The 19,826-nt window shown below is 33.1% G+C and overlaps 6 protein-coding genes and 1 non-coding gene across 7 annotated transcripts; 4 read left to right on the top strand and 3 right to left on the bottom strand.

The window, feature by feature from the left end:
* Positions 1–171: 171 nt before the first annotated feature.
* Positions 172–2,658, bottom strand: MPT5 (Mpt5p; the record flags this gene model as incomplete). The annotated part of the gene is made up of 1 exon (XM_003671320.2): positions 172–2,658. One exon carries the CDS (start codon positions 2,656–2,658, stop codon positions 172–174), a length of 2,487 nt encoding a protein of 828 aa, XP_003671368.2.
* Positions 2,659–6,356: 3,698 nt separating this feature from the next.
* TOS3 (serine/threonine protein kinase TOS3) lies at positions 6,357–8,837 on the top strand (the record flags this gene model as incomplete). The annotated part of the gene is made up of 1 exon (XM_003671319.2): positions 6,357–8,837. One exon carries the CDS (start codon positions 6,357–6,359, stop codon positions 8,835–8,837), a length of 2,481 nt encoding a protein of 826 aa, XP_003671367.2.
* A 2,141-nt stretch (positions 8,838–10,978) lies between these two features.
* On the top strand, positions 10,979–11,341 carry NDAI0G03460 (uncharacterized protein; the record flags this gene model as incomplete). Its single annotated transcript, XM_003671318.2, has 1 exon — positions 10,979–11,341. The coding sequence occupies one exon, from the start codon at positions 10,979–10,981 to the stop codon at positions 11,339–11,341; it is 363 nt and encodes a 120-aa protein (XP_003671366.2).
* Positions 11,342–12,904: 1,563 nt separating this feature from the next.
* NDAI0Gtrna9R lies at positions 12,905–12,976 on the top strand. The gene has a single exon. It is a non-coding gene; the product is annotated as a tRNA-Arg (tRNA).
* Positions 12,977–13,249: 273 nt separating this feature from the next.
* On the bottom strand, positions 13,250–16,096 carry ATG1 (serine/threonine protein kinase ATG1; the record flags this gene model as incomplete). The annotated part of the gene is made up of 1 exon (XM_003671317.2): positions 13,250–16,096. One exon carries the CDS (start codon positions 16,094–16,096, stop codon positions 13,250–13,252), a length of 2,847 nt encoding a protein of 948 aa, XP_003671365.2.
* A 703-nt stretch (positions 16,097–16,799) lies between these two features.
* GTS1 (Gts1p) lies at positions 16,800–18,077 on the bottom strand (the record flags this gene model as incomplete). Its single annotated transcript, XM_003671316.2, has 1 exon — positions 16,800–18,077. One exon carries the CDS (start codon positions 18,075–18,077, stop codon positions 16,800–16,802), a length of 1,278 nt encoding a protein of 425 aa, XP_003671364.2.
* Positions 18,078–19,059: 982 nt separating this feature from the next.
* Positions 19,060–19,788, top strand: MND1 (Mnd1p; the record flags this gene model as incomplete). The annotated part of the gene is made up of 1 exon (XM_003671315.2): positions 19,060–19,788. One exon carries the CDS (start codon positions 19,060–19,062, stop codon positions 19,786–19,788), a length of 729 nt encoding a protein of 242 aa, XP_003671363.2.
* Positions 19,789–19,826: the final 38 nt, after the last annotated feature.

The raw sequence follows: 19,826 nt of genomic DNA, 5'->3' as shown, positions 1-19,826 counted from the left end.
GTTTGTTTTGTTTTTTGTTTAATTGTTTTTTTTATTACTTTTTTTTTACTTTTTTAATTTTATTCGTCTCAGTTACTAAGATATCTTTATTGAACCAGCGTAAGTTTTTTTTTGTAATTGCAATAGTGTTTAAGTATACAGGTGGTGAGATAGTTACAATTGTTTAGTTCTTTAGCGGAAATTAAAATTATTAATGAAGTCAGCGTTATTACTTGATCCACTGGAAAACAGATTTGGAACCGGAGAAACAGGGTTTATATTAGCTGCGAAAGCACCGTTGTTCGAAAATGAAGGTTGTGGTAAAGGATTGCTTACAATTCTAGCTTGTCTTTGATTGAAATTATTATTGCTAGAAAATGGAAGATTGGACATCAATGGATTACCCATATTATCATTAAAATTGTTGATACCATTGTTTGGGTAATATAGCATACTGCTGCTACTATTAGTGCTGATATTATTGTCGGATCCGGCAAAAGTTTGTGGAATTGATAACTGGGATGATGATGAAGGGTATGTAAGATGTGATGGAATGGATTGCAAACTAACACTCGAATTTGGTCTTGGTAATATGCTAGAAGAGAAATCCTGTTGCAATGGAAGTTGTTGCGGCATACTCATATTCATTTGGCCTAGCATAGGCTGTGTAATTGGCTGTGCTGGTTGTGATTGGTGAGGTTGGTATCCTAGTGGAGACATGTTATGAGAGTTAAAAATGCTGTTCATACCAGGAGAAAGTTGGCCTTGTGTTGGTGCTTGCTGTTGTTGTTGTTGCTGAGAAAATATGGATGGTATAACCGAGCTGCTGCTTCTCCTATGATATGCATTTGCAGGCAATGAAAAATGACGGGAGTGCTGCTTTTGGTAACTGTTATTTTTATTCTTATTTACACTGTTAATAGTATTATTATAATTCATATAATGATTTTTATTACTATTATTTGGTTTTTTTGGAGATAAGTCAGGAAAGGATATACCTGTTAATTCTGCATATGCCTTTACTTTTAATTTGATTTTCTTTGCATAGGATGTGGTTTTGATACTAGAAAGCAGTTCTTTTGTTAATATCACAAGATTGTTTATCTTTGTCGTGAATTCGTGGCTAAATTCAGCGAAGTGTGGAACATTTGTAACAAATTTATTACCTGGATACTCCAATAAGACAGAATAATTCTTGACATCTAAGAGAGTCTGTAGGGCATAGTTCCCATAATTGTCTCTAATTAGAATATTTAAATTGATAGTAAAGATATCCACAATAGATAGTAAAATGTTCATTGAAGTACCCAGTACTTCCAAGGTATTTGCATCAATGTTGTTCATTTGCAATTGATATCTAACATTAGAAAATAATTTCTTGATGAATTTTTCAACAACATTTGAAGAGAATTTCAAACATGACAATTGGCATAATTCATTTGATAATGTATTGAATATTTCCGGTAAGAAATAATAATCTATTTCGTTTATATCGAGCAAAAATTGAATGATATAATTACCAAACTGATCATTAATTAATGCTGGCAAAAATTGAATAAGTTTGACTGAAATTTTGAATATTTGATCTAAAGTACAGACGCTTAACAATTTCTGTAAAACACAACAACCATGTTTATGGGTGGATATAGCAACGATATTATTTTGTTCAGTAATTGTATCGATGATAAAATCAAAAGTGGAAGGAGGGAATTTGAAGATACATTTTTGAATGACATGGTTACCATTTAAATCGTTTATTAAGGTGACAATTTGTTCAATAGATGTATATTTTTGAGAAAACCCTTCAATTATAATATTGCTTTGTTCATCATTATCAACAGTATCGATTATCCTCTGTAACGAACGTGTACCATATTGGTTAATAGAGATTTGAAAAACGTTTGGATAAATTGATTTAATTAAATTTGTTCTTTGATCAACAGTTAAATAATCACAAAGTTTCTGAATTAGATAATTACCAAAAGGGTCCAAGATCAATTCAAGGAAATATGGTTTGATCTCCTCGTACATTAAATCTCTAACAATATCTGATTCAGCGGGGGATTCCAATTTTTTTTGCAAAAATCGACATCCAAACTGATCGGTAGCTAACTTTAGATAATTCAAATCTTTTAAGGGAGTCAATGCTAACTCTGCCATTGAAGAAGAAGAACTGGGGTTTGAATGATGTCCAATATTATTACTGGAATTGTTTTTGGCATTTAATGAAGGGGTAGTAGAAGCAACAGGTAACGATGCAACTCCATCGGTGATATTTTTCATCAAAGAAATAGCAGATACGGAGGATTTAGTAGTGATGTTGTTATCATGGAATGGTCTGGGATTATTCTGAGTACTGATGGTCGAATTAGAGTCGTTCATCGAAGAAGTAAACTCTGTAATTTGAGGTAAGATTGTAGGAGTTTGACCAGCAGCAATATATGAGGAATTCAATCCATTATTGGAAGAAGCCTGTGTAGTATCGTTTGTTGAGACCGTGTTCATTAAAACCATAGGTGATTGGGAAGATATAAATTGGTTGAAACCTGAAAGATCCAATGAATGAGCCTTTTGATGATTTCTCTTATTATTCATTTGGCCTAAAGGAGGAGGAGTAACTGGTTCAACCAATGATTGGATCGAATTTATGGAATGTTGTGTTTGATGATTATGTGTCATATCGTTGGTTGAAGAAACAGTGTTGGAAATGGAATTCAAGCTTGAAACTCTCGAGTTAGAATTAGAATTAGAGAATGATTGAAATGATTCAGGATACTGGAATGAAAAAGAAAATAAAGAATGAAAATTGTTAGTTTATTTGATCTTGAATAGCGTTTTTGCTCTTTCCTTTGAGACAACTGATATGATGCTCTTGTTTGCTTCTTAACAGGATGATGCTTGGTTAGGATAGGTCTATAAATGTCAACCCAAAATATCCAATTTGAGTATACTATATTTTTTATTAGATCTTTCTTATTGGTTATATTAATTATTGAACATAATAGCTCTTAAAAAGTTGCAAACGAAAATCAGACGATCTGAAGAGACTTGTTCCTCGAGAGGTAAAACCCAATACGTATGTATAAACGATGGGGTCTCATATGAAAAATTCTCGATCTATTATTATCGTGAAGTTTTCCGTCATGATTTTCCGACGAAATTTCCTCGGAGAATGCAACTCAGGCTAGGCTTTGTTCGCGCTAATAGGGGACAGATAGAAGCTTTAGTAAGGGTAAATTAGGCCCCTCGGAAAGAAGTACTGTAATTAAAAGCATCCAATATAGGGCTGTTAGATCAGGTTTTTTAGATTCATCATTAATTAATAAGAACATTCTGGTAAAATGAACCCAAATTGTGCACATAAACTATCTTGATCTTCCATAATTGAATTCATCGATGCCTGTAAAGTATATTCTGAGATTTTAGTTTTGAGTATCCAAAAAAGAAGCAAATTAGTCATTAATTGTCTTTGGAGAAAGAGATAGGAAAAGAAAATACATACCATGTTGGAAATGTCAGTTAATCGGTTGTTATTTCTTCTAGAGCGAATGTTTTTATTATAATGGGAACCCTCTCCTAGAAAAAGTGTTAAAACCTTTTGGATTATTTTTTGATCTCCTAAAAGCTGTTAAATATTTGATATAACTTGCCACAGTATACTTCTATGGATAAAAAGTAGAACGCTTTGATCTTAACCTTGGTGGGAGTTGGTTTACCTTGATATTTCCAGAATAGGTTGTGGGAATTTTAGTTCGTTTTCAAAGAAATTGACAAGAATAACTGGATGGATAAGAGACTTTAGTTACGATCTTTCTAGTATACTGAGAAGATGACAAGTAGGAGTTTAGTATAAATTAATAACTGTAACAAGAATACAATCGCAAAACGGACCAGAAAGCTTTAAATGAGTCTGTTGAGCTTTGGAATCTCCATAAAGAGAGAGGATAATGTTGACTTCCTTGCCCACATCAGAGGTTAACCTCTGATCCAATATTGATCTGGTATTACCCTTCTAACACACAAATATCATGTTTCAAAATCTTTAGGCCTTTTGCATCCACTGGCCGCGGAAATATTCCTTCACAAACAAACGTACAAAAGCGCTATCGTTTGTTGACCGTTTTTTTTTGTCATCTCGAATGGATTTTTTATATTTGAAACGGTTAATGAGTGGGCTGCGGTATTTTCTTACTCTTGAATGAGGGTGGATTCCCTATTGAGCCGTTGTTATGGTGATCAACTAGGGTTACAAATTTTGTTTGGTTTTACCTCGTACAAAAAAGTCGGCTTAGTTTCCAGACGGGGCCAAATCTGTAAATGTACTAGGGCTTCAAATACCGTTGCCTGACATCTTTGTTTTTTTTGAGAGACGTTTCGTGTTGTTGTATTTCGTTTTTCGCGTTTTCTTATTTACATACCCTTAAAAATTCAAAGAAATAGGAACTTTTCAGGGGCATCAAAATATAAATCACAAAAAAGCAAGAGAAATCGATAGGTTCTAGATTCGCACAATGCCTTCCCTTGGATATATATGTGATTTCCTAACTCGGTATCTTCTGGTGATTTATTACCACATCTCTTTTAAGTTGAAAGGAAATTATTAACGGTGAAATTGGACCTTCTTTCTTCACCTCTCTACTTAATGCCTTCTTTTGAGGGTACATACGTAGAGTCTAGAGGTACCAAGAAAAAGGGCTTCTCCTTTCTATATATAGCAAACAGTAAGGCACAAGGAACACAAAGTGGTCGTATAATTTCTTACGTACATAAGTTGAGAGGATGCTCCTATACCTAGATGGACATTATAATAATGATATTGACGGGCCTAGTTAATTGACCCATCGTCGACTCAACTACCACCAATCAAGGTCCCATACAATGTCAAAGGCAAAAGTACTTGCTGTTTAAACAACTGTGTTACTGGTGTTACGCTTGGAGGTGTTTTTGATGCAGTTATATCTTGTCTACGACGATGATTAAAGTCATTTAGGAGCTCTCCGTATTACTTATCGTTTAACATCTTAACTCTACGCCCTGTTTTGCAAATATATAAACTGTATATTATAGTATTAGTTCGATATATGTTTTCTGGGTTACTAGTGGGAGGGAAACGGTTCTCACGCTACATTTACCATCTGCGTTTCGCTACACCAAAATATTGTCAAATATTAGAATTTCTTTTTAATTGTTTGACAATTAAGGAGAAACTGTAAAAGTATTGGGGTTTTATTTATTTTTCTAATAGCAAAAGAATCAAACAATAAATAACGAATGATGGAAAGAAGGGGAAACAAAAAGCCAGTAAGTAAATATTCTTTGTAATTTCTCTATTTTCTGATATAAACATTAGGTAGTTTAAAATGACTTCAGAAACAATGCATATATATTACTGCAAACACTATGATTTATTGTATAAAACTTACGACATATTTTTGAATTGATTCCAGAGTAAATCGTTATATTTTTGAAAAAAATGGGCGTTTCTCCATCTGCTATGGTAAATACATTATTCTTTTAGTTGTTAAGGAAAGGATATTATATGTTTATTTTAATATGGTGAGAAAATCATTTGCGAGATTGTATGCGACAAGCCAAAAGTATAGAAAGAAAGTCATTCGTATAACGGAACCCATAAAGGACCAGAAACAATAAATAATGCTCCAAAGGATTATTATGGGAGTTTTCTTTTATTTAAAAGAATTGTCATTTTACAGTTTCAAACGTAACGGGCTGGGCGGCTAAATCTATGGAAACGATATACAACAGAGGGTTATAAACGCCCATATATGCGTAGTTGAAGTTAAAGTTAAATATATATCGTTAGGCAGTACTCACCAACCTTTTATTCAAGAAAAATATTACCTGTTGATACGAAATTCCTTTGAGTTTGGCTTTACACACACAGTATTTGCCCCAAAAACCTGGGGTTGTAAAAAACTTCGAGATTTTTCTCGAATGATTCTCGGACCTTGAAAGGATCATTTTTACCCCGCGCTTCTTCCGATCGAAAATTTTCCAGAAGTTGTAAAATTTAAGACGTACCAACATTCTATTACTACGCAGTACGGTCAATTTTTCCTTTTATCCTAGCCCAATAGGTAACCCAATAGACGCATTTGCTAACTTGTCTATTAGTGATCGTAATAATCTGCACCTTTAAGCTTCTCAAAAACTATAACGTAAAGCTATTGACCGATATCTCTATCCTATCATTTAAAAACCATTGCGCTTGGAACAATATAACCGACTTCGCTAACGTAAGTGCTGCATTGATTATATAATCAATTGACACATTCTTAAAAAACGTATAGCCCCCTAATTTCTAGATTTCCTAGGTTATAATATTCAAACGAACTGAATCAAAACCCATTGAGGCGATGGCTCCCTCTCCTAATAAGAATATGCATTTCTCGCCATTGAAGGAAAGCGTTTCTCTTCAGCGATCATTATCAGAAACTCCAAGTATGCAAATTAGACAGAGACGGAAGCTAATATCTCCATCCTCGGTTACTTCATTGAACTCCTTGAAATATAATTCCCCATCACCTACATCTTTTGGAAATAACGTGAAGGAAACAAACAAAGTCCTACTGGGTTATGACCCAATTTCCAAAAAGCAAATACTAAACAATTATGAAATTATAAAGGATTTAGGGACTGGACAACACGGGAAAGTGAAGCTTGCTAAAGATACCAGAACAGGAGAATTAGTTGCCATTAAGATCGTTAACCGATATGAAAAACGTCGGCATAGTCTAACACCTAATGCGCAATCTTCATTAGACAGAATTAAGAAAGAGATTGCAATCATGAAAAAATGTAACCATGAACATATTGTCAAGCTTATAGAAATATTAGATGATTTAAAGTCAAGAAAAATTTATTTAGTTTTAGAGTATTGCAAAAAGGGAGAGATTAAATGGTGTCCTCGAGAACAATTGGAAATCGATTCAGCAGGGCCACCCCAAATGTCGTTTCAAAGAGCAAGAGAAATCTTGAGAGACGTTATCTTAGGATTGGAATGTTTACATCATCAAGGTATAATTCATCGTGATATTAAACCTGCCAATTTGTTAATCGATCATGATGATGTGGTGAAGATTTCTGATTTCGGTGTATCATTAGCAGCTACAGGTTCAATCGATAATAATGATGATGAATTAGAGCTAACTAAAACTGTTGGAACACCAGTCTTTTTTTCACCTGAAATATGTTTAGGAACTGAGGCAATCGAGAAATTTAATTTGGAGAGAAGTTCCTTCTCTAATGTTTCATGCATTTCTTTCAAAATTGATATATGGGCTTTAGGTATAACACTGTATTGTCTACTATTCGGAAAACTTCCATTTGTGTCAGAATTCGAGTTAAAATTATTTGACAAAATTGTGAACGATCCTGTAACTTTTCCTGATTTTGAGGTACTACAAAATAATAATATTTCAAATATTGCATCATTTGAAGAGTATGAATTAGCTAAAGATTTGTTAGAAAGATTATTAGATAAAAACCCAACCAGTAGGATTTCCATCCAAGATATTAAAAAACATCCATTTGTTTGTTTTGATTTTGACCACATAACGAATAAAGTAGGAGAAATAATACAGTATAAGCAACAAGAAAAGAGTATTTTCCAAATGAGTCAAAATGATAAAAGCGATCAAATATCTATCTCTAGCAAAGAAATTAGGAATGCGATATCGGCTTTAAAAAGAGATTCTAAGGGTTCAATCCTAGAAGATGATAAGCCCTTAGATGGGTCGTCTATAAACAGTCCAACTATCTCAATCAACACTTCCAATAACTCTTTATATTCACCAAAATATCTGAATAATTCGAAAAATTCTAGTGACAATATATATAATTTAGAGTTCAACAATGTAGCAAAAGAGTCTGTGATCGTCCCATACCCAATAGTCGAAGAGGCTCCTTCTAAAACCGCCCTCCAAGAAGAATTAGAACAATTTGACCAACAGTTTGAGAAAAAGACCATAGTTGATTTACCAGTAGATTCGTCATTTGCGTCGCTGGATAGTTTTTATGCCGAAACACATGCATCAAGTAAATCAGACTTTAATAAGCATATATCTAATATTAGTCAACGTAATGCTTCCCGTCTAAGGTTCACTCAGTCACCTTCATTTGCAATGAACCCATTCCGGTCACCATTTGAGCGGTCTGAAAGTAGGTTCGGTAGCACATCTTTCTCTCAGAGAAATACAAACGTCAGAAGCGTTGATCCGCAACGAAATCAATCGGATACATATAGCTCCAACGGGAAGAGTTTAGCGACTTCACCAATAGGGGTCTCCCCAAAGTTTGGATCAAATGAGAATGCAGACAAAAGTAAAGAGATATTTCCAAACTCTAATACAAATCCTAGATATGATAGTGAAAATAGTGGTAATGAAAACAACATCTTCAACGGTTTTGTTGCGCTAGATGAACGAAGTGTTGGGCAATCTTCGACAAGGACAAGCTCCTCTTATTCGACATATTCACCCGGTTATGAAATACATCCACCATATGAACAATTTGGTATAGATTCCGATAATGTTAGTGTACTATCATTAGGTGACCTCAATCGTAAATTTTCTCCAAATAAGTTTTCTACGAATGCAAAGTCTTCATCTGAGTCAGAAAATAGCGAAGATGACAGTGAAGAGTTAGTTCTACGAGTAGGAAATTCCCGTCATTCCAGGAGACAAAATTTGGCTCCATCTAATTCGATATCGACAAAACCCTTTGGGGCTTCCTCCATATTAATTCACGGCAGTTCAGATAACAAGAAGGAGAAACTAACTATCCTAGACTCAGAATCAAGTGACCACTTTAAACTTACAGTAAAAAAAATCCTTTAATTACAACCACAGAACTGTGCCAAAAAACATCTATTGAAACATCCGTTGTTAAAGGCGATGTGGCTACTTCAACTTTGCAAAATTTAACTCTTCAAGATGACATAGATTTAAGAGAAGCGCAACCCGTAAAAATTGTCGATCCTGAAAAGAAACAGGAATCTTCTCATTTAAAAAGCATTAATTTATGGAGTGCATAACTTTTGGTAAGTACATTAGTACTATACAATATATCCCCATAGGTTCATATTATATACTACCACCGATGAATGAATGACAAAAAAATAATTATCAAACATTTGGACGATTTCTTTTCCAAAACTTAAATTACTAAATTAATCTATAGTTTCCCATGCTTCTTTACGTGTGTGATAGAAAGTAGCTAATCTATATTCGTTTTTATTTTTCTAAACAGTTGAGCTCTCTTCTCTGAATGACTCAATGTGTAGGTAGAGATATGAGAATTTCGGGTAATTGCCCAAAATCTCATCTATACTCTCGGATGACGTATCTCTACACTACTGCCTTTCCAGCAAGACGATTTTCAACTACGTATATAGGTAAGGAATAGTCCTACAATGAACTAATGGTTAAGAAAGAATGAAACAAAAAGAATTTTTTAAGGAGGTTATTTTGTTCTCAAAGGAAAACATACAAAGTGATTACAAAGTAAGAAACTAATAAAAAATATGCTTGTTGTTTTAAACACTTTTTTAACAAAAGTAGCTTTTGATTGGTGATTTGATGACGCACAAACCCTTCTATTCCAACACAAAAATCCTTGAAACATTCCAGTTATCAATTCCTCGGTCTTTCTTCCAAAGTTAGCTATTATAATTTCATGAATGAATGCTATTTTTCTTGTTTAAAACCGATTTACGTTAGATTCTAGAAATTGGGTTCTCAATGAAAGGTCTATTTCCGGTCAACTTTCCGTAAGAAACCCGACATAACATCCTATTTAGTAACATTCTAAAAACCAAAAATGGTTTGAAATAGCCAATTTTGCCTGATTTTGTAGATTATTGGCCCAAAAGAGAGTTATAACGTCCGCCCATCCCTTATCAAAGTGACAGTATTTTGCAAAATAAGGGGGGAGGAAAGTATTAGCTTGGTCAATTTATTTTGATTTCATTATTAATTCATTAATTTGAAACAAGACATTGACCTTCAGAAACTTCCTACATATGTACAGAAAAAAAGCATACTTACATTGTTCTCTTTCTGAGGTACGTGCGTTACACGGGAAGGGCCTCTTACTAAGAAGTTCATGCTTGTTCCCTGCCGTTCACTGACGGCAGGGTTGGATGATTTGATTAGGTTTCTCTTCCAACAAAGGGTAATTGTTTTGTATGGGTTGATTTACTCTTTGCCCAATAGCACACTCTTAAGAATGTAGTTGCACTGAAATACCACGACAGCAAAAGGGTTCTACTCTACTAATATATATATATCGGAAGTTGTGTTCTTTTCACTTACGTACGTACCTGTTTAATATTGTCTCTGCGGAAAATCTTACGAAAAGGATCTGATAAAATTTCTTTCAAGTGTAAATCATCGGACATATGATCTGAACTCCGGAAGGAAAAGGCCGAAGAATAATTCGGAGAGAAAGAGCAGCTGTATTAACCGGGAGTTGTTGAAGCAAATCTTGGCAGGCCTATTCTAGCTGTATTTGGGTACGTTTTGGCATTCTTTATTTGTAAACTACATAGTAACGTAGTAGTTCAAAGGTGAAAAAGTCAACTAAAGGACGAAACTGAATAATGCCATGTACTTATTAGGTAAATTCCCAACATTCTTTTAAATCATCTGTGAATGTATCCTATACGATCACTAAAACTTGTAAATACATATTTTCCAACTTAACCGATCTTGAAAATAACGTTATCTCCAAGGTATTTTTAAACTTTTTTGGTATTTTTGAATAATTTTAATTCAATAGGGGGTTTCACATCGGTCAACAGAATATTATTATGCAGTAATAATAAAAAGGACTTGGACTACGTGAGATCAGAAAAAAAATCTTATATAAAGGATTATTATCTATTTTTAATTTTACCACAGTTAGATTTCTTTCTTGTTAATAAAGAAGAAAAAGGAACAACTCAAACCAACCAATCTTTCAACCCCATTAAAAAAAAATGAACACCAAATTAGCTTTTTTGTTAACTGCTTTATTCTCCGCTTACTGTGTGGCTTCCTTCCCAGTCCACAACGATTACACTCACCCTCATATCGTTGAATTGACTGTCATTTTTGAAGACATCAAAACCCATCTAAATGATTACATTCCTTTATGTTTCTTACCAGGTACTGGTTTCTCCTTATTCAACATCCAAAAAGGTATTTTAGACATTACTATTGCTTTGTCCATCCTTACTGAATCTGCCATTTCTGCTGTTTGTCGTGATATTGATTATGCCTTGATTCATGCTTGTATCATCAAATTGCCATGGTATGCTCATAGATTAGAACCAGCTATTAACGCTGCTTTGCAAGGTTAAGGTTATGGATCAAACGATTCTGAACCCTGTTTCTAAGAAACCTGGTTTAAATGATTGGATTTATGACGAAAGAAAACCAAAAGAACAAAAAAAAACACCAATTTTTTGAAAAGTGTCGAAAAGTAGAATAAATAAGAGAATATATGAATAAGTAAAGATTAATAGAAAAAAATGTCACTTTTAAAAAGATAAAATTGCTTTTAAATAAAGTTTAAGGTAAATAATATATTTCGTATAGTAAAAGAACAAAAGAAAGTAGTTTCTGCAACTCTTTCTTCCTTCTTTTTCATTTTCACCTTTCAGGAAAAGGGAATTAGAGTAAAGAAATAATACCTCATTCTTGCTTTAAAAAAAGTCTTGTCTTCTGACATAATATAATTTAACCAATTAGTATCTGTACTATTTGCTGTCTTTGTTTAGGAGCGCTATTGAACTTATTACATATTACAATATACCTTTGATTAGCTTATAGACTTAGTGGTTATTTTTAGTGGTATAGTAATAAATTGTAAGATTCCGACTCTTGTATATTGTTACATAGACTAATGGCTACAAACCAATATGCTATGTACTTGTGGTCTTATACAACAATGTTGCTTCCACAGTCTTTTTTCTCTGCATTTCCATCGTTATTGATCAAGTTGCATGTCAATCTAACAAATGTCATGAATTCATAAATTATAATAACGCTCAACAAATACTACTAAACAACAAAACTGCCGTAACTGGCAATTTTGTTGAATCGATAACCTGTTATATAATAAAAGGTCATTGCGCTAATAACCACTGAGTATAAAAGACCTGACGCCGAGGATAAAGTAGTAGGCATTGGAGCGCCATTATAGGTGGCCCTACACATTAAGGTATACGCTTGGAAGCATCCAATCTTTGATATCGTGTGTTATTCGTATTGTAAAAATCCATCTTGAATGTCAATAAGCTTTATATGCGTTTATTTTAATTATGATTAATAGTCTCTGATGATATAAGTATTAGAGCTCGTTCTCTTAAAAGTAATAAAAATATGACGTATAATAAATATAAAATATAAAAAATATAACAACAGGAAAATCAAGGAATTGAAACTTCGAGTTATTGGTACTACTTATAACCTTTCTAGATGGCAGGATAAGAAAACACAAGAATATATTTAGGTGGTAGACCTGTACAACTCGATGTTAGTCGCGTCACGTCGGTGTCTGTGGTTCTTTGCGTCTTCATCATATTTGATAATCTTTTCGTGTCATATTAGAAGACTTTATACCAAGCTTGATATCTAAACTTTCATTGTGGGATATTAATAGTACCATCTAGCAAGAATATCATTCCAGCATTTACCAGGTTCTGTAGTCATTTCGCCTCATATTAGAGGACATTGTACCAAACTTGATATCTAAAGATTCACCGTAGGATATTAATAGTAACACTTACTACAAGTATCGTTCCAGCAATATGCCTATAAGTGAGAAGACACTAAAGCTAGATGGTGATTATATATCTGAACCTCAAGACGAATATCCATTTACAAAACTACCTTAAAACCAGCAAAAAACATCCAAAAAAGCTTGCGTGGCGTAATGGCAACGCGTCTGACTTCTAATCAGAAGATTCTGGGTTCGACCCCCAGCGTGAGTGGATATATTTAATTTTTTTGGCTAACCCAACAGTAATCTGTCACCCACAATGTTAATAGCTTTTCCTAAAACGAAACATCAAGGGAAAACTTCTTTTTTATTATTAAATACTATTTAGGTATATAATTAGCTGTAGAAATTTAAGCATAAACATATTTTAAAAATATAAGAATGGAAAAAAGAAAAAAATAAAAGAAAGAAGGGAAAAAACCTAACCAAAATAATGAAGAGAATTGAAAATTGACGCAGAATATAGCATATAATAAACATGTGTTTAGAATTGATTAAGCCTAGATCGTAATGCCTTCAATCTAGTAGCAATACTATCCATGTATTTCTTGATAATAATTCGATCTTGTTCATCAAGAACTTCATATGTTTGGTCATCGGCATGATCCCTTGCGTTTTCAATGACCGCATTATTAGGTTCTAATGTTGTCTCTAACATCCAAAGAGCAGTTGCATATGACAATTCACAATTATATAGATTTTCCCCATTTAGTTCCATGGTTGCGGCATCTTTTGAGATTTCTAATGCTCTGTCATATAACAGCTTCTCTAGTACAACATCTTCATCTGTATCTGTTGTCTCTTTTTCACTAACGTTGTCGTTATCATTTTCATCTTCATCTTCACTGTCATCATTTCCCTTTTCTTGATCTTGCTTATTAGTCGTTACATCATCCAGTTTCAAACGCAGATAATCCGCCTTTTCCAAACATTCATTAAATCTCTCCCTAATCCATTGAACTAAAAGATTCAGTCTTAAAGAGCATATTTTCTCATTAGATTCATACCACCACTTGGAAGTAATTTTCATTGATTTAGCCAATATTTCCAATGTCTTCATATATAAGACGATTGCCTCGGTACAAAGATGTTTCAATTCCTTTATAGAAAATTTATTGTCAGTGTCGTTGTTATTGTTGCCGTTGGCATCTCTCAAATCTGCTTCTTCCCCTTCTTCCTCTTCTTGAATTGCAGAGCTTCCATTACTTGATCTTTGTTGAGATTTTTTCATTGGTATGACTTGTAAAAATTTAACTTCAGCAAATGAATATACTACGAAAGCTCTTGCCGATAATGATTCCAGTATATGTGTTATTTTGTTTGTATCCAAGTTAGAGGAACTATTTTCATTTTCAACTTTGGCAATTCTTTCATTTTCATTTTCAATATTATTTACTCTCAAAATTATGTTTTCGGTTAAATCTTGAAATATTCTTGGACTTAAAGCAAATGAATTACTCAAATACGGCGTTGCTTGTAATTGTTGTTGCTCCTGCTGTTGTTGAGTTTGATTTTTAGTGGTATTGAAATTCGTTGTAGTTCCAAATAATTTTGTAGAGGCAACCCCGATGGCTCTTGATAAAGCATTTGATGGGTTTAAAGATGACATAGATAAACGACGGTCAACCAATGATGGACGCCGTACTGTAGTAATGACATTTCCTGGACTACTACTATTCGAAATAGATGTGGTCGAAGATCGATTTATTGGCATATCATTATTACTGGATGTTGAATTTGTTGCCGTTGACCATTTCTTTTGAGGTATTGATGAAAGTTGTTGATCCCTTGATTGTATAGGTTTAGTATCAGGATTAACAGTTTTTTTCAGGTTATTTGTGGGTATTGGTCCAACTTTAGCCAATTCATCAGCCAATGCGTTTATTTCTACACTTTTCTTCTCAATGACAACGTAATCCTTTTCTAAAATTATATCTGAATTCGTCCTTTCATTTAGATATGACGGGAATGTGTTATTATGGTTATTTTGATCTTTCCGTATTGTCTTCACAGTTTCATTTTTGTTTTCGTTTTCATTTTCAGTTACTACATTTGTGGGAGTTGACGTGGAATAGGCTTCTTTATTATTGCTTGTTACCTTAGGAGTTAAAGTTGAATTTTGTTCATCTTGAATATTATTATATTCATATTTATTATTTCTATTTTGGCTTGTATCATTTGAAAGGTATTCAGAGATGAACATATTATTTTCTAAAATATTTTTGGATTTTGATTCTAATTCTTGAATATCATCATCATTTAAACTTGATTCATAATGAGACAAATCTTCATTGACTAGATTATTATTGAAAAACTCATCGAATTCAATTCTTCTTTGTGGATCAAAAGTCAATAATTTTGAAATTAAGATTTTCATATCATTTTGGATTTGAATATAATTGGGGAAATTAATCTTGTTATTTGATCTTTTAATTTTTTTATATAATTCCAAATGATTTGATGCCTTGAATGGTGGAGTACCATAACACATTTCATAAAGCACAGTCCCTACAGACCATAAATCAGCTTTAGCGTTATATTTTTGATAATTTAAAATTTCAGGAGCCATATATAATGGAGATCCACATAAAGTTTCAGCCATTGAAGTATTTGGTAAGAATCTTGCAAACCCAAAATCAGCAATTTTCAAAATTGGCAATTCATAAATTCCAATAAAACCTAATTTTTTAAAGGCTTTGGAATCATTGTAATTAATCAATGGGGTTAATAGTAATAGATTCTGTGGTTTAATATCTCTATGAACTAAATTCTTGGATCTTAAGAATTTTAAAGCGGATGCCAATTGTTGTAAATAATTTAAAATGAAAGCTCTATGTAATCCATTATAATTTTCATTTGGGGAAGGATATTTTTCAAAGATTTTTTCTAATAATGGATGATTTTTAATTAGTTCATGTCGTTTTTTTATTAGAAAGGTCAGATCCCCCAAAGCACAATATTCCATTATAAGATAGAAATCAGTAGTTGTTCTTTCACAATCAATTAATTTGACGATATGTGGATGATTGATTTTTTTCAAGATGGCAATTTCAATTTCTAAATTTTCTAACAATTTTTTATTTTTCAATTTTGATCTTGATACAATTTTGATAGCAAAATTTAATGGAGGTGATGTGAGATCATCTTTAATTTGTTTTCTTAATAGATGTGCCCTATGAACTGTGGCAAAGGAACCTTTACCTATTTCTTTATCAATCATATAGGTATCAGGACCTATCGTAATTGATCTTTCGATTCCTTTCCTTGATTTTTTTGGAAGGCTATTAATATTATTGGCATTGTTTGATGAAGAGGTACTAGTATTGGACATGATTTGTTTTCAATTGAGTATTATCTTTTATTTTACTCTAGTTTTGCGTTCTTATATGATTGATAAAAGCTGTTAGCGAGGAGGGGCGATAATATAAGATGTCTGTTTATATTATGGTCTCTGAGTGATCGGTGATCTTTGTATATTACTTTATTCCGTTTTATTGTTTGTCTAAATTAAACCTTGGTATTGTTTATAGATGGTTGAGTTAACTATCACCAGTCAAAGGCACATTATCTTGTTGCAGATATGTATAACAAAATGGGTCTTTATTAGTGGAGGTAAAGCTGTTGGATATGGATACTTAGTTTCCCTCTTGTTTGTCTTATCTTGTATGTTTTAGATAAGAGTATTTAATCTGATTGACCTTTGTCATTTGTAGTCCATGAGCCACACGATCACACATTTATTTATTGGAAATGACTACATTGTAGAATTAAGGGTGCTGTTACTCAGTTTGGCAAACTGTGTGTGTATTATCTCTGGGCGGCGGCGCAGCGGTAGTTAGTAGCGTCACGTGCATTCAAATCCAAGGGAGGGTTAGAAGCTTGGATTTTTATTTCTGAACGAGAAGACAGGCAGAATGGGCATGTATTAATTATATTTTCATGCATTATATTGTATATAAAAGGTAGGTCTGTATATAGTATTGTTAATTAATAGTTTTCCTATCTGCAGGAAAACTGGAGCAGTAATTGTCTGTTTATTGGAAGTACCCCATATTTTGTTGCTTTTGCTGTTGCTGTTGCTGCTGTTGTAACATTAATAATTGCTGGTATTGTGGATTGTTCGGAAATATTTGGACACCATTATAGATAATTGGAAGACCAGTTGGAACTTGTTGAAATTGCATACCCATTTGCGGAACAGCTTGTTGCTGTTGTTGTAGTTGTGCTTGCAATACATGCTGTTGCTGTTGCTGTTGCTGTTGTTGCTGCTGCAGTTGCATAGCTAGCATATACTGTTGTTGATCGACATATATCATACCAGTTGCTGGATCATAATATTGTTGGACTGACCCTGGTACCAAGCCTGCTGCACCAGCACCTACAGCAGCTGTTTGTTGGGCAACTAAGGAAGCAATATCTGTAGACCCATCAAATACGGCCGGCTGTGGACCCGACAGCGTCGAACGTCTCTTTGGCAATGGGGGATTATTGATTGCCCCACTTCCAGAAGAAGAAGGTGCCGTAGAATGTGCCGTAGTATGATGACTGGTCTCTCTTGAAAATGAACTGGTACTATCATATCTTTCCAAAATGTCAATGGTCTTATTTATATTACCATGTGTCCTTTCAAGGGTGTCTTTTATTCTTGAAATATTTGAGTTATATCCCATATCTCTCAACTCCTCAAGTTGTCTTGAATATTTAAATCCTCTATTTGAACTATCTGTACTTCTTGAATAGCCATAGTCGTCTGTATCATCATAGGATGACCTCCTTGAATATGATCTATGATCCGTGTCAAAATCATCTTTATTTCCGAAATCTTCAGGTTTAACATCATCGTATCTGAATTTCCCCACAATATACTTGTCTCTAATAAAATGTTCTACAATAGACTTATCATCATCACCATCAAATGGAAAAGGTTCCCTCTTTGGATTCCAAAATTGATTATTACCTTTATTCCCACCTAATTTACTAAACGAATCAATATCATCATCGTACCACCTATCAAGAGACAATGATTTAATCTTAGAGAAAACATCATCCTCTCTATTATTCAAAATCTTTCTATGAACAGATGCACATCTACCACATAAAAAGATACCTAAATTTAAAGAGCACCAAGTTGGATAGGCAGATCCACATTCACCACATTTATTGGAATTTTCTGGAGCGTTTAGTAAGTCCTTTAATTCAGATTCAATATTAGGTGACCTAATCTTCTTTAAGTTATTATTACCATGACCATGACCATGGCCATGACCATGATGATGATTATTATTAGTTCTACCACTGGTAAATCTGGCCATTTTCTTTCGGTATATCTTCCTTTCCTTTTTTTATTTCTTTTCCAATAACCCAAAACTCTACGTATAAATAGCCCGATAACTATTAGACTTTCTCAGAATACGTCACTGTTCAAAGCACTTCCTCTTATATTTGTAATCTCGTTTTAATCTGCATTGGTTGATATAGATGTAGTAGTTTCAATATTTCAAGATCCCAAATTATTTTTCAATTTGTTAGGGGCTACGTAGCGCTGCCTTTCCTTACTGGACGTACTTAAATATTATAAATATTATGAATTGAGTTTCGAAACAAAGCCCATTTTTGCCCTAAAAATTGAAAATTAAATTTTTAAATGAAGGTCAAAAGGCGGTTAGGTTTTGTATATGAACCTATAAGACCCCCACTCAAAGAAAGCGCTGGTTTGTTCACGTGTATATTTAAACACGACAAAGCGAGGACCATACTTCATACAGAAGTAGGGTTAGATTTTTTTTGGCGTCACGGAATGCAGGACAGTTTTGAAGTATATGGAAATGCTTATAGCTTAGAGTTACTTGTTAACTCGATTGTTCTTTTGAAAAGTTATCCATATAAGCATGCATTTGGTTTTTCTCAGTATTTTTGTCTGCGTACCACAAAAGTTACTTCGTCTTAGATAATTATTTTTGTCGTATAGTTCCTTTTGAGTATTAATTTTTCCCCGTTATACAAAAAGAAAGCTTTTTCATAATACAAACTTATGCCTAAAAGGTCTCTTTCCTTCGGGTCCATTGTTTAAAATCCTTAAAATATCGTCTCGTTTTAACGCGTTTAATAATTAGCCGCCTAGCTCCCTAAGTATAAACAAAAGATAGAAAAAAGGGTACCCTAAGATATTGATGAATGTATTATTATAACAGGATGGGATTTCTATATATTGCTTATTGAACAGAATATACCAACACACCTTGTTAGTCTGATAAAACAAACTTACGAGAAAAAATCAAACAAAAACATATCAGCATGCCACCTAAAAGAAACTCCAGCACAGCGGTCGCGTCTAATACAAACTCCAATCCAACACAACAATCAAAGAGGCCCAAACCACCTTCACAACAATTAAAAAAACAAGAAATATTGACATTTTTACAAAGCACATACTCATATTATACGTTGAAAGAATTAGAAAAACTGATCCCAAAAAACTGTAAATCTATATCGAATGGTATATTAGTTAAAGATTTAATCAAGTCATTATTAGATGATGATTTAATTCATATGGAAAAATGTGGGAATATTAATATTATATGGTGCTTTAAGAGACAAGTTATGAAGGAACAATTTATCATTGGTGAAAAATTGGAAAGTTCATTGCAAGTTTGTAAAGAAGAATATAGTAAATTGGAAAATGATATCGAAGATTGTTTACAAGGAGAATACAATGAATATATTATAGATGATGGAAATAATGGTGGAAAATTAAAGAGAGATGATTGTTTGAGAGAATTAAAGGAATTAGATGATAAATTAAAGGTTTCTAAAAATAATGTGATGGAATTAGAGAAATTTAAATGGGATGACGAAAGGATTTCTTTGGAAAAAGAAGAAAAACTGAAAGATATTAATCGATTGGAAAAACTAACTGATAATATTGAAATATTAGTATCATACCTTTCTAATAAATTTTTAATTGATTCAAAACAGATAAGGAAAGAATTCGGAATACCAGAAGACTTCAAAGAGTTTTCGTAAAAAGGTTAAATAAATAAAAAAGTTGAACTAAAATAATA

The sequence above is a fragment of the Naumovozyma dairenensis genome, chromosome 7, assembly GCF_000227115.2.
Source record: "Naumovozyma dairenensis CBS 421 chromosome 7, complete genome".
Taxonomy (NCBI): Eukaryota; Fungi; Ascomycota; class Saccharomycetes; order Saccharomycetales; family Saccharomycetaceae; genus Naumovozyma; species Naumovozyma dairenensis.
The sequence above is the reverse complement of the archived record's forward strand: the minus strand, read 5'-3'. Positions and strand labels throughout refer to the sequence as shown.